General features: G+C 41.2%; 1 protein-coding gene across 2 annotated transcripts; it reads right to left on the minus strand.

Annotated features, from left to right (window-relative positions):
• Positions 1 to 746: 746 nt before the first annotated feature.
• dsg2.1 (desmoglein 2, tandem duplicate 1) lies at positions 747 to 18,472 on the minus strand. 2 transcript variants are annotated; one of them, XM_022220257.2, is made up of 14 exons: positions 18,331 to 18,472; positions 14,363 to 14,485; positions 13,679 to 13,834; positions 13,362 to 13,503; positions 12,007 to 12,167; positions 11,477 to 11,611; positions 8,979 to 9,164; positions 8,342 to 8,781; positions 8,093 to 8,235; positions 4,980 to 5,201; positions 4,359 to 4,601; positions 3,630 to 3,760; positions 3,129 to 3,449; positions 747 to 2,756 (listed from the first exon to the last, which is right to left on the minus strand). In XM_022220257.2, exons 1-14 carry the CDS (start codon positions 18,373 to 18,375, stop codon positions 1,662 to 1,664), a joined length of 3,543 nt encoding a protein of 1,180 aa, XP_022075949.1. In that variant the 5' UTR covers positions 18,376 to 18,472; the 3' UTR covers positions 747 to 1,661. The 2 variants fall into 2 exon arrangements, with proteins under 2 accessions (XP_022075949.1, XP_051803244.1); XM_051947284.1 differs by lacking the exon at positions 747 to 2,756 and having other exon boundaries at positions 2,765 to 3,449.
• Positions 18,473 to 20,599: the final 2,127 nt, after the last annotated feature.

The raw sequence follows: 20,599 nt of genomic DNA on the forward strand, positions 1-20,599 counted from the left end.
TGACTCTTGACTATCCTGACCAATTATCTCTCAGCAGCAGGTGAGAGTTTGTGTTTTCTTCCTGATCATGCACTTTATGCTTACAAAGAGTTGATTTTGGGATCTGTACCTGCTTTGATATGGTTTCAAGTGACTTAGCTGATTTGCTCAAGTAAATGATTTACGTTTTCACATTTGTGCTAAGCTTCTCAGGCTTTTTCACTGTAGTTTCTGTGGTTTAGTGTGTTAAATTGGGTCTTTTTGAAATTTGCTCAGTCAGCCTCTGTTGAAAATCATTACCACTCACAAAAAGTTAATACAACTATCTACATTACCAAAAAAGATGATTCAAGTTGCTGTATGCATATTTTTGACCAGAAGATCTATTGCAAATTTATGAAGTTACAAAAATGGATGATTGCTTTTTAAGACAAAGACACGTTTCCATCATAGAAAATGAAGAGCTCTAGGAGTCATTGGACACTGAAAACTGCCATGATCTGCATGGCCTCTACAAGTGTAGGTAAACTTTTGTTCACAACTGTACAAATAACAGTAGCCCCACAGGATATTGCCTTCAAGTTGTGTCACTTGAAAAGAAAATCAGATCAGTTAGGTTTTTTACAGTGTCCTTTAAGCAAAACCCAAATGAAAGGCATCAAATATTTTTTTAAATGGTTCTATCACCATGAAACAGCCAAAAGAAGAAGAGGTCTAAACACTTTTTGGACCCATAATTACAGTGATAAAAATCAACCCAAATCCAATAGATTCCAAAATGATGATTTAATATTTTCTTTTTATTGGTACAAAATAACATATAATCATATAACTATATAGAAGACAATACAAGGCAACAGAAGACTAGACAGCCCAAAACATAACGTGACAAAGTTGAAGTTACCCATACAAGTTGACTGAAGATGATGTAGTGTGTACATTAAAAAGGGATGGCAAAGTAAGGCTTAATAAGTCAGGTGGAATAATTCCAGGATCATCCATCCATTCTCTATACACCGCTTTATCCTCACTAGGGTCACGGGGGATGCTGGAGCCTATCCCAGCTGACTCGGGCGAAGGCAGGGGACACCCTGGACAGGTCGCCAGTTTGTCGCAGGGCTACATATATAGTCAAACAATCACACTCACATTCACACCTACGGACAATTTAGAGTCATCAATTAACCTCAGCATATTTTGGACTGTGGGAGGAAGCCTGAGTGCCCGGAGAAAACCCACGCATGCACAGGGAGAACATGCAAACTCCATGCAGAAAGATCCCAGGCTCATGCCAGGACTCGAACCAGGGATCTTCTTGCTGCAAGGTGAAAGTGCTAACCACTGTACCACTGTGCAGTCAATTCCAGGATCATCTTATTAATATTATTTTTTATAATATCCAATTTGGTACTTTTTTGTTGTTAACATTTTAACTATTTACTTCTATCCTTGTTGTAGTAGTGACCATTTAACTGTAATGTTTCCTGTGTTTTGGGGGCCCCACACTCCCCCATCCCTCCCCGCCCCCTTTATGAAATTTAAAAGTACTATAAAGAATCTGTGCTCTCTCCATTAGCTGTCTTGCATTACTTGAGTCCCACAAGGCCCCCATCACCAGAGAACAGGGCAGAGGAATGTTTGGCATCTGGAAAAGGTTTATTGCTGTCTAGGCAATTTTTCATTTACTGAATGTCTCTCGTTTCGTGCACCACCACCTTGGAGTAGGTGGGAGCTGTGCTCACTGTGGTAGTAGAAGATCCCAAATTGCTGCTCCGAGAGCTAATGGATGGGCTGCCCTTGCCGACGAGGACTGTTTGTAGGCCAGATACGTCACTTTTCTGGGACAGATTTCCTGCTTCCTTAACCAGCTGACTGCTGCTTGTTGGTTCTCTGACCATCAGGACTGTTTGAGATCCTGAAAGCCCTCCCGACTGTAGAGAACCTCCTTGAAAAAGGCATGTCTGGCTTCCCTTCAACACTTTCATAGACGCTGCAGGGACCTTGCTCTCAACTAGCATCACAGGCTGGGAACCAGAGAAGTTTCCAGCATGGATTAGGTTTCCACGGCTCCCATGAACCTCACTGTTTGCTACCAACACCATGCCGGGACCCTGGGCTTGCCCACTGGACATCACTGTCTGCCCTTGAATGATTACTCCTTGGGAAGGCCTAGACTGGGTGTCGTTAACCAGTACCATACCTTGAAGGTTGGTGGCTGGTGCTTCAGTCAGCAGCATGGAGTTCTGAACTTGTGGCTGAACTACATAGTGCATCGGTTGCAATACAGGGGTGGTGGTGTAGTAGATAGGCTGTGGCTGCTGCTGTAGTAATAGCATCTGGTTTTGATTTGCCACTCCTGTTTTCACTGTGGTCATCCCTTCCCTCACTGTGGCTGTCCTTTCCATCTCCAACTGAGAGCTCTCAGTTGCCTTCCTGACCACAGCCTGCTCTGCCTTGGGGATAGTTGGTTGCAGTTTGGGTGAAGGGGGCAGTTGTTGGGCCATCATCAAACTGGATACTGACGCTTGGGCAGTAGTTATGGATGAACTGGGCAGAGGAGGGCACACTTGTTTGACCTCAGTTGGGATCTTCTTGCCTCCGCACACCTCAGCAAGAGTCTTGAATTTCGGTCCAAGGTCATCGAGGAACTGCAGGTCATTTTCAGATTCTAGAAGGCTACAGCAGCCCACTGAGCCAGCAGAGGATCCCTGGCCCTCGTAGTCATACACTAACAGACCATCTTTTACTTCAAGATTGTCAGTTCCCCTTGCTATCTTCTGTTGAAAGAGCATTCATCAACAAGGTTATTTTTTTTTTTGTTGAGTCTCTTTTATGAATTTAATTTGTGTTTTTATCTTGAAATAAACAGAAGTTTAATACAGTTTAAAATATAATATCAAAGGTTCCACATGGGGTTCCACATGATATTAGGCAGTAGACATACCACAGACATCTGTTTGCAAAACATCAGAAAATGTACATAATGCCTGATATCCCACTGTGAAGTGGTAGTGCCCAAAAGCATGTCAATTAATGCACAGCAAGTTACTTAAAGAGCTCTTTAAAATAGATATTTAGAATTAACGCCAATCAGAAATTTTGTTTTAGTCTGCTGTTAAGCCTTTTCTTCTGGTCAGCTGACTACTCACCTGATTGTAGTACTGTCCCAGGAAGTGATCTGGCAATGCTATGCCAGCGTAAATTCCTCCACCTCCTTGTGAGTCCATGCCCTCATACTCAGAGTAGAAGCCACTGCCTTCATCCTGGTTCATCCCCCACATTCCTTCTCTGTTTGCACTTGATAAACCCTCTTGAATGGCACCCCCATTCATCCCATTCATGGAAGTGACGGATGGCTGGAAATCCAAACCTCCCATAGGGGACATTGCTGAAGCTGTCTTGGCCGCGCCCATCCCCATGGTGATCATATCTCCATCCATTTGAGTTGGCATGTTTAGCAGTGGCATCTCCTATAATCACCCAGGCGTTAGAACATTACAGTATAGCAAAAAATAAAAAATAAATCTAATGTGGTCAAAATCACTTAATGCTTTCAAGCAGACATCATCTTAACAGTACATTACCACAATGTGTGCCAATACGTCTGATCTCAACCACAAAGGAAAGGTGTTTCGATATGTTGGCCTCACCGTGTTCTCTCCCTGGCGCTCAGTGTGGTAGTTAATGAGGTGTGACTTGGTGTCAAACGGCATCTCAGTAAAGAGGTCTGGAAAACCTGCAGCACCCCCACACTGGCAGAAGAGTAACAACAGAGGGATGACTGTAAAAAAAAAACAACAACTTTAGTCCAACTTAAATACTCCAAAGGTTCACTGAGGGGAGGTGCAGTTTAGGATTAAGTGACAGATTACAGTGTGATTATGCCTGCTTTTACAGTAAGCATTTGTGCAGCATTAGCACAACACCATCTGGCTTGACCAATATTAGTCATGTTGAAAAGGGAATTTAACAGCTCAGTAAAGTTCTTATTTAAATGTAAAGCTGAGAAGCTATCTGAAAAAACATCTTCAGCTTTTATTTTACACCTCCAAGTTTTCAACAACCACAAAACATAGCAGCTGTGCTAACCTGAAACTCAATGATTCCACTTGAACTGTCTCCTCCAGCAGTGCTGATAAATTAATGACTGTTCTAAAAATTCTCTGCAACTTGTATACATTTTGATGCACCAGAAATGAAACTAAGCCTTGCTACATGTATTTTAATCAGTTCAAGATAACCTCTTCAGCAACATTCTTAATGTGGCAAGTTGTATTTTAAGTACAGAGCTACAGCACTGGAACCATCAAGCCTGGGATGTTACGTTTTTGATCCTCATCAGAATGAGCATAACATCACATCACGTCACTGCTACTTACGTAGCAGCAGCAATAGGCCCAGTAGCAGCAGTCCGATGCCTGCAGGTCCTAATTCCGTTTTCTTGCTGGGCTGGCCATTGGAACCTCGTTGTCCACACACCACTCCATCCTCACAGGTACAAACCTTGACCTTCACTTTCTGTGGTTCTGGGCAGGCTTCTCCCTGCTGGTCCCTCACCTCAAATTCCACCTCGTAGAAACCAGGCCACAAGGACTCCTGAGCCCTCAAGATAGCCGCAGTGTCTGCCAACAAGGACAAGAAAACAAAAAGTAAAGAAAAAAACATGCATTACTCTGAAATTCACTGTGTTCTGGATTAAAGAATTGAAGTCCACGTTTTAGTTAAGAAACAAAATGTTCTGAACTCGTTGGCATTCAATTGAGTCTAAGATTCACACAAAGTGTCTTAATCAAAACAAACTTAAGGGTAGCTTAAGATCATAATCTGTAAACTGTACAGCTTGAAACAACTCATATGAACCCATTTTTAAAAAAGAAACAGATCTGCAGGCAAACGTAGTCAATACAGAGATATTTTGTAACTTATTCTCTATTCTTGTATACCACAGCTTATTTTTATATTTAGCTACTATACTACTATATAAAAAGTAAGGTTCTTACCGTTTAGTTTCTGAACTTGCCATTTTCCTTCAGTGCCCTCTGGGATGATGGCAAACTCAAAAGGAGGTCCATTAGGACTTGCGTCTTCATCATTAGCATTCACTATTACAGCATCCATTGTGGTACACATAGTCTGCACGTCACTGGTCAGAGTGGGGCAGTGGTCATTAAAATCTTCCACCTGAATGGCTATCGTGCCAGTGGCTGTTTTACCTGGCATGTCTGTGATGACAAAACAGAAATACAAACATTTCACTTGGCATTTTCCTTTGCTTATCTTTTCTTTCTATTTAGGCAAGTGTTACAGACAGATACTTTGATCCTGATGTTGGTGGACAACTGTTTGCTCTGCTAATTTTCTGTTCAGATTGACAGTGGAACAAATCTGTCTTTTCATGATCCTTATTTTCTATTCTTTATACTGTCACTGGCATGTTAACATCAGCAAAAGTAAATGTCACAGTCAGTGCTTGCACTCCAATATACTGAACTGGTGACATCATTATGTGGTTCTGTAATCCATTCACCAAGAATATGGCATCATGTGGAGAGAAGTTCTGAGATTCATCAGAGACGATTTCAGAGGTGGCTTGGTTTGCTTTACCTTTTTCTTTAAAATACCCCAAAGGTCAGCTGGATTCAAGTTAGGCAACATAATCATCTCGGTCACAGTTTTTACTTTCTTCTTCTGTAGAAATTCTTGTGTGATTTCGTAATTTAGGTATTTCTCATTCTGAAATATTCCTCTTCTGTCAAACTTCTGCATACTGGGAGTCATCTTGTCAGGCATTGATTTGGTATGTCCACAGACATTCATGTTGCATCTATGAACGTAATTTCTCCCACGCCTTTTGCACTCATGCAGACCCATATTATTACACTCTGACCTAAACACTATACTATCAGGACTATGCATTCACTGTGATAGTCCTGACTATAACAAGCTTGCTGGACCCCATCTATGCTGGACCCCAATATTCTTCAGGTGTCATTCATGTTCTTTAGTTTTAGTACAACAGAGCTCGATTAAACATGATGTTCATCCATCAACAGATGACCGATGTTATGAACTGTCCATCCCACTTTCTAAGCTGTCACAGAAACTGTGATGTTCAGTGACATCACAGTTCAAGTACCTGAGTGTTGACATCACACAGGACCTGACGTGGTCCTGTTACATTAACAATGCAGTAAAGAAAGCTCAAAAGCAAACTACCAAGTCAGATACCTGAGGGACTTTAAGCTCCCTCTCAAGGTGCTCAGTAAAGTTACACTTGCACCACTGAGAGTTGTTCTGGTTGAAAGTGTCACCTAGATGGGCAGCAGCACCCAGCAGGACGTCTTGGCTAAGAGGAGGGTGGTCCACTCCACTGAGCGCACCATCAGAACCACCCTCCCCAACCTGCAGTGTCCTGCAGGTTAAAGGCCAGGAAGCTTGCGAGTAAGCCCACCCATCCCAGCCACAGATTGTACTCTCGGCTGCCGTCATGGCGATGTTACTGTTGTCTGAAGGCAAACACAGGCTGTCCGCCTGCAGAACCTGAATTAGTAGAATATTAACCTGCAAATCCTATACACTATGATATGTATATATATATATATATATATATATATGTGTGTAATATATATATATATATATATATATATATATATATATGAACAGAAGTGACATCCCATTCCTAATCCATAGGGTTCAATGTGACGTCAGTCCACCCTTTGCAGCTATAACAGCTTCAACTCTTCTGGGACAGCTCTCCACAAGGTTTAGGAGTGTGTTTGTGGAAATTTTTGACCATTCTTCCACAAGCGCATTTGTGAGGTCACACACTAATGCTGGACTAGAAGGTCTGGCTCTCAGTCTCCGCTCTAATTCATCCCAAAGGTGTTCTATCGGGTTGAGGTCAGGACTCTATGCAGCCCAGGCAAGTTCATCCACACCAGACTTTGTCATCTATGTCTTATGGACCTTGCTTCGTGCAGTGGTGCACAGTCATGTTGGAAGAGGAAGGGGCCAGCTCCAAACTGTTCCCATAAAGTTGGAGCATGGAATTGTCCAAAATGTCTTGGTATGCTGAAGCATTCAGAGTTCCTTTCACTGGAACTAAGGGGCTAAGCCCAGCTCTTGAAAAACAACCCCACACCATAATCCCCCCTCCACCAAACTTTACACTTGGCACAATGCAGTCCGACAAGTATCATTTGGCAACCACCAAACCCAGACTGGTCCATCAAATTGCCAGATGGAGAAGTGCGATTCGTCACTCCAGAGAACGGATCTCCACTGCTCTAGAGTCCAGTGGCGGCGTGCTTTACACCACTGCATCCAACGCTTTGCATTGCACTTGGTGATGTATGGCTTGGGTGCAGCTGCTTGGCCATGGAAACCCATTCCATGAAGCTCTCTGCGCACTGTTCTTGAGCAAATCTGAAGGCCACATGAAGTTTGAAGGTCTGTAGCGATTGACTTGGCAGAAAGTTGGCGACCTCTTGGCACAATGCGCCTCAGCATCCGCTGACCCCGCTCCATCAGTTTATGTGGCCTACCACTTAGTGGCTGAGTTGCTGTCGTCCCACACACTTCCACTTTCTTATAATACAGCTGACAGTTGACCGTGGAATATTTAGGAGTGAGGAAATTTGAAGACTGGATTTGTTGCACATGTGGCATACTATCACAGTTGGAATTCACTGAGCTCCTGAGAGCAACCCATTCTTTTACAAATGTTTGTAAAGGCAGTCTGCATGCATAGGTGCTTGATTTTATACACCTGTGGCCATGGAAGTGACTGGAACACCTGATTCTGATTATTTGGATGGGTGAGCAAATATTTGGGGCAATATAGTGTGTATGTATACACACACACACACACACATATATAAATATATATATTGCACTACTATTTGCACTAGTCCTGTCAGTGTGAAAATATAGTGTTTTCAGAGCTTGTGGAACTGTACATTGGGATTTTGTCATGCTTCATTGTTAAATGTCTTTAAAGCCCAAAAGGCTGGGCACCAGAGAGATGTAGGGCACCCAAATAAACCATCAACCCACAGCTGCCTTTAACAAGACTAGCTCTGATATGTAAACCATCTGACACTGGAGTAGGTACCTTCTGTAATGCAGAGTACTTTTGCAATATATGTCCCATTGACCAGGGCTGGAGATTCTCTGTCAGGAATCTTGTTCAATTTGATCTCAGCCGTCTTCGGGTCGATAGTTAGCCAGTTGTCAGGGTCTGAGCCCTTGGCATACCTGCAACAGAAATACGATGTGTTCATTACCATTATTGTACACAGAAAGTAAAGCTGATATTACACTTTATCAGTCTTTATGTCTTAGTGTTTGTATATGTGCAGACCTGACATTGTCAGCTGGTTTCCCAGTGTCTCCATCGATTGCAGGGTAGCGGGCAATAACATCGTTAATGTTGATGGAGTGGCCTCCCTCTGACAATGGAATAGCTTTAATTTTGGGATCAAAACGTGGTCCCTCAGGCTGGTTCTTCACATTGATTTTGATAGGATAGGTTTTAAATTCTGCACCGCTTGCACCGCTAGCACCGCTGGTACTGCCTGTGCTGCCTGTGCTGCCTGTGCCACCGCCACCAATGGTTCCACCAGTACCACCTGCACCACCAGTACCACCGGCACCACCAGTACCACCGGCACCACCAGTACCACCAGCACCATCAACTCCCCCACTACCTCCATTACTTAATCCAAATCCATCAAATGGTGGAGCCTTGTTCCTTACAGCAAGCCCTAGTTCAAGGTTCTTTACATCCTCGTAATCCACAGCCTGTGATATAGCACATGCAGAGAACACTGGTTTCAGTTTTTACATGATCAGAAATTTCTAAGCAGTTATATTGTACAAAATTTTGCAGAGTCAGATGGTTACATATTTACATGCATACACTTGCTGATCAGCTATTTCTGTTTCATAGTCATGTCTGCACCTAGCCTCTTTTTGATTTGAAATAAAAACCACACTACCTTGTCAAGCATGAGGATGCCCTCATTGGTCTCGGGGTCTGTTTTGATGCTGAAATACCCAGCCTCATTGCCTTTGACAATATCAAACACAGCTTCCCAGTTGTCAGTGTCCTTGAGGTCCAGGTCCTCTGCTTTGATTCTCATCACCTCCACACCTTGTGTGTTCTCCTCAATCTCTCCCTCATACTGCAAGTAAAACAGTGCAGTGCTTGCTGTTAATGGTTAAAGTGTATATTAATGCACAGATGCAGGACAGACATACATTTGTCAAAGAATTTTGTCTTTGAACTTCGACATCAAATATGATGATGTTAACTCACTACCCATATCAAACATTATGGAGTAGCTACACTGATTAAGTAATGGATATAATAATATTAATGAGCGGGGTGGTGGGGTGGGGGTTTCGGGTGGGGGTTTCGGGTGGGGGCTGGGGCGGGCGGGGTTGGGGCTTGGGTGGCGGGTGGGTCCTCTTGCCTCGGGCTGCCTGGGTCGGTTTTGGCGTGCTGGGGGTGTCGGTAGCTGCTCCCTCTTGTTCTCGGGGTCTGTGTGGTACACGCTGGCCCCGGTGGCTCTCTGATGGTGCCGCCCTGTGACTCCTGCTGCCCAGGGGGATGGGGCTCACTGTCAGCTTGGCCCTGCATTGCCGTGATAGCTGTTCTGGGTTTGGGGTCCTTCACACTTGCATGTTTGACAAGTCCCACCTACTCCTGTTGAGTCCCATTGTTGGGCAATGATGGGACTCTCTTGAGAGTCTCTACATTAAACTCATTCTCTCTTTCCCTCGTATTATCTTCTTCTGGCCTATTCTATTGTATACTGTCACAACACGGTCTCACGGGGATTCGTGAAACTGTCACGTCAGTTTTTGTTTCGGTTTCGTGCGCACCAACACGATGTCGTCATGTTTTTCGTGCCGCTCACCACGAGCGAAACAGCGGCCGGATCACATCTGAAAGTGGTTTATACCGGCGGATTCATGACGATTTAAGCTGTCCATCGGCGTTTGCGGCCGCTGTCGCGGCCGCCGCTGTGGCCGCCACTGTGGCCGGATGTCTGGCGGCCGCAATGGCGGCCGCGGCGGTGGCCGCAAACGCCAATGGACAGCTTAAATCGTCATAAATCCGCCGAATTTGCATAGGAATTTAAAGAATGTCCGGCGGCCGAAGTGGCGGCCGAAGTGGCGGCCGCAGCGGCGGCCGCAAACGCCGATGGACAGCTTAGATCGTCATGAATCCGCCGGTATAAACCACTTTCAGATGTGATTACCACAGCGGGTTTCGCTCGTGGTGAGCGGCACAAAAAACATGACGACATCGTGTTGGTGCGCACGAAACCGAAACAAAAACTGACGTGACAGTTTCACGAATCCCCGTGAGACCGGGCTGACTGTCAAGATATCCATAATTATGGTGTTCAATACTATTTGTTTATTTATTTATTTTTTGATTTTTTCTTTGTTTTTTGTCGTTTTCGTTGTTTGTTTGTTTTTATTGACGGGCCATTAGTAGTCGGGGATTACACAGCACCTAACACCCGTCAGTTGTTACAGCACTGCTTGCTAGCTCCTATCCCTGTTTGTTCTATTTTGTCCTGTCCACCCTTTGTTTCCCCTTCACATCATTGAGCTGTAGCACTGCCTTCCCTGGCTTTTATTAGGGAATTCTAATAAAGAATATCAGCTTAGCTCTCAGGGAGGGCCGGTGATGGTCACACACACGCACTAAACATTAAAATATTTGGCTGCAAGACTAAAATATGCATTAATCTCATGAAATGTTGACACCCCTTCTGTGGAGTTAAACAATGAGAATAAATGCAGACAAAAAAAATAAATAAAAAAATTAAGTAATGTATGTTGGTGGAGCAGATATGCTAACAGGGTGATCAAGACTCCATAGTGTTTGATCGAAGACGGGTCACCTGCAGTGCAAATATCCATTGCGCATATACACTACTTATGCATTACTCACACCCTTGATGCAGCCACTTTCATTGATTAGAATGCAGTCATAGTATTACAGCATCTGCTCCACAAATGGTCCACATGCTCCTTTAAGCCATGGGGTGAGGGTCTACACTTAATCAAAATGTGACATCATCACCTGGCGTGCATTGCAGACCGCCAAACAAAAGGTCCGCCCACAGGCTGAGGATCCCAAAAGGACCCCTAAAATGCCACAAAATGGCAATCATTCATCTAATCTGCTTTACACTCGACACTGCACTTCATCACTTCTCCAGCAATATAACAGCCAAATTTAAAGCAGATCAAATGTATGTTTGTTGAAATATGCAAATATACATATTTCAACACTAATTCTTTAAATATTTTAAGATAAAACATTTGTTCATTTCTTTGATATTAGCTTAATATCAAAAAATTAATATATTCTCTGTGTCACAAGAATATAAACATTTGGAAACATTTTATACTTTCACCAGTTTGTAGTAACAAGTTTATATAGGAGTGTGTAAGAAAAAAAATTAAAAACTACCTGTTCTTTTTCCAGTGTGGGAAGATTGTCATTCACATCGCGTACATTAATGGTAACATTACCAGTTCCACTGTTTCCCCCCGGTTGGCCATTTAGGTCTTGGCCTTTCACCATCAGAAAGTACTGATCATCTTTCTGCAATTAGAACATATTATAATTCCCAGCCTCAATGTCTGGGTAAACCAAAGTTAATCACAGCAGAGAGCCATGTCACATTCCTAAAACAATCTAACAAGCCATTAGGTAGACAAAATTGACTGTAGACCTCTGCAAGATACAGATCAGGGCAAAGGTACAAGAGGGTGTGTCCAAGAGGGTGTAATTCTGGCTTTGTTTGGGGTTTCTGTCTGTTGAAAGATATTTTTTTCTCCCCATTGCTAAGCACTTACTTGCTTTAGAAAGAAATTACTCTGAGATGATATATTTCTGGATTTTCTGATATATAAATCAGTGTATTTGTAAAGTCACAAAATCACACACAGTCTCATCTGCAACACAGAAAACAGACACCACTTTGGTGAAGTTTATACCTCTCTGTCCAAAAAAGGCTTGTTGACAAAGATGGTCCCAGCACGGTCCATGGAGAACATGTCATGAGGTGGCCTCTGCTCTATGATGCTGTACGCGATCATAGAATTGGCATTCCCTGGTTCATCGGCATCTGTTGCAGTGACTTTCATGACTGAAGTCCCTGTCAAACCAGAATTAGGTGAAACAGTCATGAAACTTAATTGAATAGTGGTTGATGTTCAAGATCAGGAGGAAATAAAAACCCTAAGCTCACAAAACTCATTGGACATCAATGTGGCTTTTAAAATTGATTTAAACGTCTCCAAAGGAGCAGTGCAAGCTACTGTGTTCCTTTATGCTATCACTTCACATGTTTGTTTTTTTAAGCAATTAACAAAATGTTTACAACCATTTTTGTGCTGCTATTACTACTTTAAGCTTGTTTTGATTGTTCAACAGGAAGTTCCTCTGGAAGGAATTAACCCTCTGAACTCCATGCAGTTTCTGGCCTTCTTTTTGTCTACTGACACATTTTTACTCACTGTGGGCTCTTTTTCAGTGCAATACAAAGTTCTGCACCTCTGTGGAACCAGCACAACCATAGCTAGAAGTAGAATCAACTCAAAACAATCAAACCTTTTGTGTAGTTTAACAAAATTATAGTATCATAAATCATATAAAAAGGAAAAAAGATGCATTTCTTTATTTTATAAAGAATACTAAAAAAAAATCAGGTCCCCACAGGTGCTACTAATACTGGAAAATGTTGTCTCCACATGCCAGTGATATTTTATTTAACATTTTTAATCTGTTTCCATTCTTTCATTCAGCCTGCAGTTCAGCAGAGTTAAGCTGAAAAGTCCATGAAATTTTGTTTGTTGACTGTTAGCCAGATGTAAGTCAGTAATGCTGAAGAGGAGAGACTTTTTTTTTTTTTTTAACTGATTCTGAAAACGGTTTAATGTTTGCAGATCTTTTAGATTAGACATGTGGAATAAAGAGATTTTGAAAATGTGATTTTTGGACAGTTGGAAAATTGAAAATCTGACAGTTCTCACTGCTGTTATAGTTTTTGGCTCTAATGCATAACGCAATTTTGGAATTTAAAAAAAAAAACACTTTCAAAATACCAGTAGGTTTTTGTGTTCAGAGACTTTATATTTTGCTTCATAAATACACACTCTCTGATTTAGTTGTAGCACTTATTAGCCCCCACATCCCCAAAACTTCCTCTTTTGTCACTGTTGATTTTTTGACTTTCTGTTCTCTCTGACTTGCACACGATCAGAAAGATGCTACCAAAACAAAACCACAAAGCTTTATGCTGTATATAATGAATACATTGCAGATCAGAATAAGAATCTTTAATACTGACCTATAGGGCTGAGCTCATCTACCTCCCCAGGCTTCATTACGCTGAACACTGGAGCATTGTCATTTTCATCTTCAACCTTGATTCGTAGGTCAATTTTTTTCTCGGCCTTGGTGCCATTACTAAACGTAGCAACACCTGACAGCTGAAACAGCAGAAAATAAAAACTTAAATGCTGTTGTCCTTGTCATTTGTCTTAACATAAAAACTGTGTAGCAAATGCTGCCAAACATCTCAGTGTTAAATATAGAAAGCAGAACTTTATTAAGGGAATAAAATAACATGAAAGTAAAAAAGTACAATAGAACAGAGTCACTCACATTGTACGTATCAATTTTCTCCCTGTCAAGCACTTTGGTCACACGAACGTTTCCAGTATTAGGATCAACGACAAACACATGGAAGGGTTGTTGGTTTGCACCAATGCCTTCTAGGGAGTAGACAACATTTGTCCCAGTTTGATAGTCTGATCGAATCTGAAATGCAAAGCAGAACACCTGATAATTTCACTACACCAGAACACAAAATACAAAAAAACAAAACAAAAACAAAAAAACATTTGTACCATAAAAGCAAGAACCTCCTGCCTATGCACACTTCTGGTGTGAGAGTCAACTCATTCGTCTGTCCCAACCATGTCTGGTTAATAATATTCATCTCAAAATTGGAGATTTGGTCATCCAAACATACCCACTCGACCTCTGTGAAACTGAAGCTTGAGTTTTCCTTATATGAGACATGGAACTTGGAATGTATCATATGTGCAGTGCAGAGTGTAGCTGCCCTTTTAACCACTTAAAAAAATGTAATTATTACTTAGGCTGTTGTTATTGTGTTTATGCTCTAACTAACAGTTTTCATTATCTCTAACAGTAAAAGTAAATACATTTAATATAAAGTTTGGCCCCAAATGATGCTTCACAAAAGCTACGTATTTTATCATATTTTCTGCAGCACCTTAATTAGTGTTTAGAGTTGAAGCAAATTGCAGATTAATGACTTACCCTGGCAATAGAATCCATTTTGGTGTAGTCCACATTTTCTTTTAGCGGCTTTGGAGGAAGAATCCACTCTCTTCTTTTTCTTACCAGATTTTCTCCAGAGTTTGCATTCACCACCAAAACAACCTAACAATAAAACACATGAAATTATTCCACAATAAACCAGCACCTTACCAGCTGCATAAAGGCTGACATATCAGTTATCCTGACTTGAGTGCACTATGGGAGATACTTCAAAAAAATATTTATTGTTCTGCTTCGCATATTCTTGGGCAACTGACAGGTGCTGTTTCTAAATTTTAAAGTACAAACAATATCTTACGTAAAAGCTGCAGTTATTTCTATCAAAAACTGACAACACACACGCACGCACGCACGCACGCACACACACACACACACACACACACACACACATACAAATGCTTCTAAGGATACCAAGAACAAAACAGCGTGGTTTCTCACCAAGTTTTCATTAAGTATGATTAAAGTATAAGTACTGATTAAAAATATATTACCTGATAAAGCAACAGATAAGGGAAGTAAAGATTATCCATCAGAAAATGATTGTAGATGTATTGTGGTTGTATCTTGTTGTGCCACCAGGTGGAGCCTATTCCATTTTTATTAAGATGAAGTTATAAGTGTGTTTGCTGAAAACTTAAAAGAGTTCATAATAAAAGAATCACACTTCTCTGCTGTCTACTTGGTACCTGTAGTAGTGGTGTTTATGTAGCATCAAATTGTGCAAAAGATGTCTGGCTGCTGTCCAGTTTAGCTAACTTAAGGTCATGCTAACACTAAACTAGGATTTTCAAATGCTAACACAGGCCAGGAGCTGAGTGTCTGTTAGCACAGAGCAGCTGTAGCTGCTCACGCTGCTAATGTTCAGGAGCAGAAGGACTCCGCTTCTAACAACATTCAAACAAAATTGAAATAAAGTATATTTGTGATTCTGTGCTTGAGTATAAACACATTTTAAGGGTGGCAGTAAGTACTGACTGATTTCATGGCCTGACGAACTAAGTTGCCGCGAGAGTATTTTTGAACGTGTTGCAGCAAGCCAGCTGTTTCCAGTAGTTGGACCGATGTTCACGACAGAAAAAAGTCACTCCATCATGTAGATCAACACTGAGGATTGTAAACCACACAGCCATGATTAGAACTAGAGAGAACTCAAAAATAAACATTGAACAAATGCAAACTCTTTTTGCTGCTTAAGACAAAAAGCAGATTTTTTTAATTTGTTTTTTTCTACACAATCTGTTTATTGCAAACATTATGTTTGGCAATTCTTTGATTAAAACATGTAAAAAGAAAAAAGTCTAGTATGTCCCAGATGACACAATTTTACAACTTACTTTAACATCTATATTTGCTAATGCTAACATCCCTGCGACATCAGGGAAACACACTAGTTGTGCAAATAAATGAAGAATATTTATATATGTGTCCGTCTGGGTTTCAGTTCTTCAGCTTTTGCGACAAACATTCATCCATTCTATTTCAAATTTGGTCGGTGTATTGTTGGGGACCAACCCAAGGAAGCTGGGAAGCTCGTTATTTTTTGAGTTATTTCTTTATAAAGAATTTACATTTTTTTTCTTAACCTATAATTTAGATATCTTAAATCATTGTCAGCTAATTATTTCTGCATTCATTTATTTTTCAATGCATTTGTGCAAAATTATATTTGTGAATCCATTTTCCCTTTTCAATGTAACTCTGACATTACCCCCACTCTGGTAACTGTCATGTCACTCAAGTTTGACTTCTATTTTCTTTGTTGCTATGTTAGCTGTACTTTGTCAGTCAAGAAAGACTGAAAGGTTAGCATCTCCTCCCATTTAGGTGGTGGTGGCTCAGGCAAGGCTTTGGGTTTCTGATTAGACATTAAAGTGTTCAAGCCACAGCACCACAAGCTCCACCAACCTGCACTTGCCACTGCTGAGCGAGGAGTTTATCAATATGGGGTGCAGAATTATCTGTTGATTTCATGCGATGTTGTCACTTACTTTCCAGCGTTGCTTCTCAAATTACTGAGACTCTCCTTTAATCCAGCTGGTTTGCTACATTAGCTACCTAGCAAACTACAAAGCTACTTTTACCGCTTGTAAGTTTTTTGAAAGTTCATGTTTTAGCTTGAAACCTATTCTTACTATGCATTATCACAGTAATAGGAGTCAATGTCAGTATTACATGTGACAACAGTTCAGGACTCACAGTTTGATCCACTTTCCAAACAATTCCAGTCACTGCATTTACAAAAGCTAAAATTTCAAAGTCTGATTTTCCACCAGATATGTGGAAAGGTTCCCTGAACATTTATAGAGCTGCCTGTCTTGGTTGTCTTGACTCGGCAGTAGTGAATCATGACAAAATTGTTACCGTTATACATTAACAGTGATATTTTGCTAAAGCAAGGGGAAAAAACATTTCTGGTTTGGGCTTGTCAGTCGTACCAAGTATTGGTAGGACTCTAGTTCTACTAAATTTTATTTATTTCAGCTGTTTGGGATTGTGGCATTGCATCCATTTTGCCTTCATTTTGTCAGCACTTCAGTCAGTCTTGCCAGTTGTGGCAAAAGGACACAGGACTGATACCGATACTGATACCGATAAAATTTAGCATACACTTATCTCTAACAAGGTGGCCCATGTGGGTGTGTTAAAGCACCCATCCTTTGTATTGTGTAGCAGACTTGAGGGCAGATTGACACACCCCACCACTCCCAGGAGACTTAACTATGCTTTCTGAGAAAGGAGTGGCTTTCCCATGTCTAAGCGAATGTTGACTGGCAAGATGGAAGCCGTGCCAGGTACATGACATGAGTGAAACACTGAGCACACAGAATATGTTTATTGTTTTCCTTTGTCTTAATTAGATAATATTTTTTTTCATTTCATGCTGTTCTGGATCGGCTGTTCCAAAAACCCATCACAAAAGACGACAAAGACAGCTCAATTCTTACCTAGAATCAACTGTCAATAAAAACAGCACCTAAAAAGTCCAGTGTTAAAAATAAAGTACAAGATGGTGATGGATGACAAAAGTGAGATCTGGTTTAGTTCAGGATTCATAATACAAATGAAGCAGTTTTGTTAACTTGTTCTGGTCCAAACTGAATTCCTGAGTAATTGCAACGTAACTGCAGTCTACAAAATTTGTTGCTGAACCTAATGGAATCATATTTTAATATAAAAACAGAGCTGATGTGAGGTGATATGCTGACTCTTAACACAACTCAATTTTTTGGACCCTTCATTTTCATGTAAGAAATCTATTACTGCTTCTACTGACTATTTATTCCAAGGTATTTATGCATCTTAACCAGTCTCTAATGCATTAGCAATCAACCGTGTATGGCTTTTAACATTGCCAGCAATATAAATTACCCTAATGCTTTGCTCACTGTTGTGATCCACAATAGAGACACGAACAATTTCCTCTTTACGATAATCTATGAATTTGTACCGCAGCAGCAAAATATGACACTACAGTATCTTAGCACAAGTTAAACAAGATCGAAGGTGAGAAAATGAGAAACGATACTATCTCTGTGACAGTTCCGTTTCCATGGCATTCAGGTATTTGTTCGACTGGCTCATTATAGAATGAAGGAGTCAACATATCTAAATTTAATGCTGTAACTGAACAATGTTTCTGACAGTTAGTCTGTTAAAGTCTGTCCTTATGGAAACGTTTTTGTCAGTAAAGGAGAAGCATACAGTAACCTGCGTACAAAACGGTACAACAGCGCTCACTCAAGTTACAGCCTGTGTGTCCATAACCAGGATCAACTATCAGAGACGAGGCTGTTCTGTTGACTATAGATTTACATACAGGGAATTCAGGTCCCTCTGAGACCTCCGTAGAAACTTCAGACAACAGCAAATAAACAAGAGGCTTTACAAAATAGTAACCGCGTAAAAACACTGCAGTTTAAAGAGACTGAAACTCTGACCGGACTCACCGCAAACAGCAGCAATGCGACCACGGGCGAAGAAACCCGAATCATGACTGAAAAAAGTCCTTATCTGGATCAATTATAGCGATAGCGCCGAAGAGAGCTCCTGACTGACTGACTGACTGACTGAGCAGGAGCAAGGAGGAGACTGAAGAGGAGGAGCGCTGCACCCACCTGAGTATTTGCGTAAATGCCGATTATGATGCTGTCTGGTGTGCTGTGTTGTATCTATCTATCTATCTATCTATCTATCTATCTATCTATCTATCTATCTATCTATCTATCTATAAATATCAGGTTGCCAATATTGCCAAAGCTTCAAGTGAAGGTGTCACTAAAACACAATGGTGAAAAATTCTAAATGTATTAGGGGTAATAAAGAAAATTCCGTTCAGTTTAGTTTCATTTACATAGCATCAATTCACAACCTACACTAACCGGCCACTTTATTAAGTACCCTTTGCTAGTAAAAAGTTAGACCCCCTTTTGAAACCAGAAGAGTCTTAATTCTTATACTTTCAACAAGATGTTGGAAACATTCCCCAGATTTTGGTCCATATTGACATGATAGGATCACACAGTTGGATCACACAGTTGCTGAAGATTTGTCGGCTGTACGTCCATGATGTCAATCTCCCGTTCCGCCACATCCCAAAGGTGCTCTGTTGGATTTGAGATCTGGTGACTGTGGAGGCCATTGGAGTATACAGTAAACCTATTGTCATGTTCAAGAAACCAATTTGAGATGATTTGAGCTTTGTAACTTAGTGGTCAGAGAATTCTGACCATTTGAATGTCGCAGCTGAAATCAAGACTCATCAGACTGCCAACATTTTTTTCCAATCTTCTTTGGTCCAATTTTGGTGAGCCGATGTGAATAGTGGCCTCAGTTTCCTGTTCTGAGCTGACAGGAGTGGCACCTGGTGCGGTCTTCTGTTGCTGTAGCCCACCTCCATCAAGGTTGCATGTGTTGTGGATTCAGAGATGATATTCTGCATTCCTTGGTTGCAACGAATGGTTATTTGAGTTATTGTTACCTTTCTATCATCTCCAACCAATGTTCCCATTCTCCTTTGACCTCTCAGATCAACAAGTTATTTTTGTCCACAGAACTGAAACTCACTGGATATTTTCACTTTTTCGGATTGCTTTCTGTAAACCTTAGTGATAGTTGTGTCTGAAAATCCCAGTAGATCAGCAATTTCTGAAATACTCAGACCAGCGTGTCAGGCACCAACAACCATGCCACATTCAGAGTCACTTAATCTTCATTCTTCCCCAATCTGATGCTCAGTTAGAACGTCAACAAGTTTTCGTGACCACAGCCACATGCCTAAATGCATTGCTGATTAGCTATTTGTGTTAACAAGCAATTGAACAGGTGTACCTAATAAAGTAGCCAGTGAGTGTATGTCATCTCAAAACACTACAGAGTTACATGGTAAGGTGAAGATGTCATGATCCCTCCCTTCTCTGTGCTGCGCTCCTGGCCAGCTGTCAGCTCTGTGGCTGATTGGGCGCGCTGTCATGGAGCACAGCCGTGCTTCATCAGCAATCAACGACACATACACACGTGGACAAAATTGTTGGTACCCCTCAGTTAAAGAAGGAAAAACCCACAATTCTCACTGAAATCACTTGAAACTCACAAAAGTAACAATAAATAAAAATTTATTGAAAATTAAATAATCAAAAACAGCCATTACTTTTGAATTGTTGATTAACATAATTATTTAAAAAAACAAACTAATGAAACAGGCCTGGACAAAAATGATGGTACCTCTATAAAAGATTGAAAACTATTTGACCAGAGTGACATGATTAACTCAGGTGTGTCATTTAATTGCCATCACAGGTGTTTCCAAACTCATAATCAGTCAGTCTGCCTATTTAAAGGGAGACAAGTAGTCACCCTGCTGTTTGGTGAAAAGTTGTGTACCACACTGAACATGGACAACAGAAAGCGAAGGAGAGAATTGTCCCAGGACATCCGAAAAAAAATTATAGACAAACATCTTAAAGGTAAAGGCTATAAGACCATCTCTAAACAGCTTGAAGTTCCTGTGACAACAGTGGCTCATATTATTCAGAAGTTCAAGACCCACGGGACAGTAGCCAACCTCCCTGGACGTGGCCGCAAGAGGAAAATTGATGACAAATTGAAGAGACGGATCGTTGGAATTGTATCCAAAGAGCCCAGAGCAACCTCCAAAGAAATTAAAGGTGAACTCCAAGGCCAAGGTACACCAGTGTCAGATCGCACCATTCGTCGTTG

This window comes from Acanthochromis polyacanthus, chromosome 4, assembly GCF_021347895.1.
Source record: "Acanthochromis polyacanthus isolate Apoly-LR-REF ecotype Palm Island chromosome 4, KAUST_Apoly_ChrSc, whole genome shotgun sequence".
NCBI lineage: Eukaryota > Metazoa > Chordata > Actinopteri > Pomacentridae > Acanthochromis > Acanthochromis polyacanthus.

Bases quoted from the DNA above. Each gene is read 5' to 3' on its own strand.
- dsg2.1 (XM_022220257.2), bottom strand. From the start codon at position 18,375: ATGATTCGGGTTTCTTCGCCCGTGGTCGCATTGCTGCTGTTTGCG. The intron at 13,504-13,678 runs GTGAGTGACTCT...CTGCTGTTTCAG, and splicing joins AGAAAATTGATACGTACAAT to CTGTCAGGTGTTGCTACGTT. The intron at 3,450-3,629 runs GTGAGGCCAACA...GGGTGATTATAG, and splicing joins AGCGCCAGGGAGAGAACACG to GAGATGCCACTGCTAAACAT.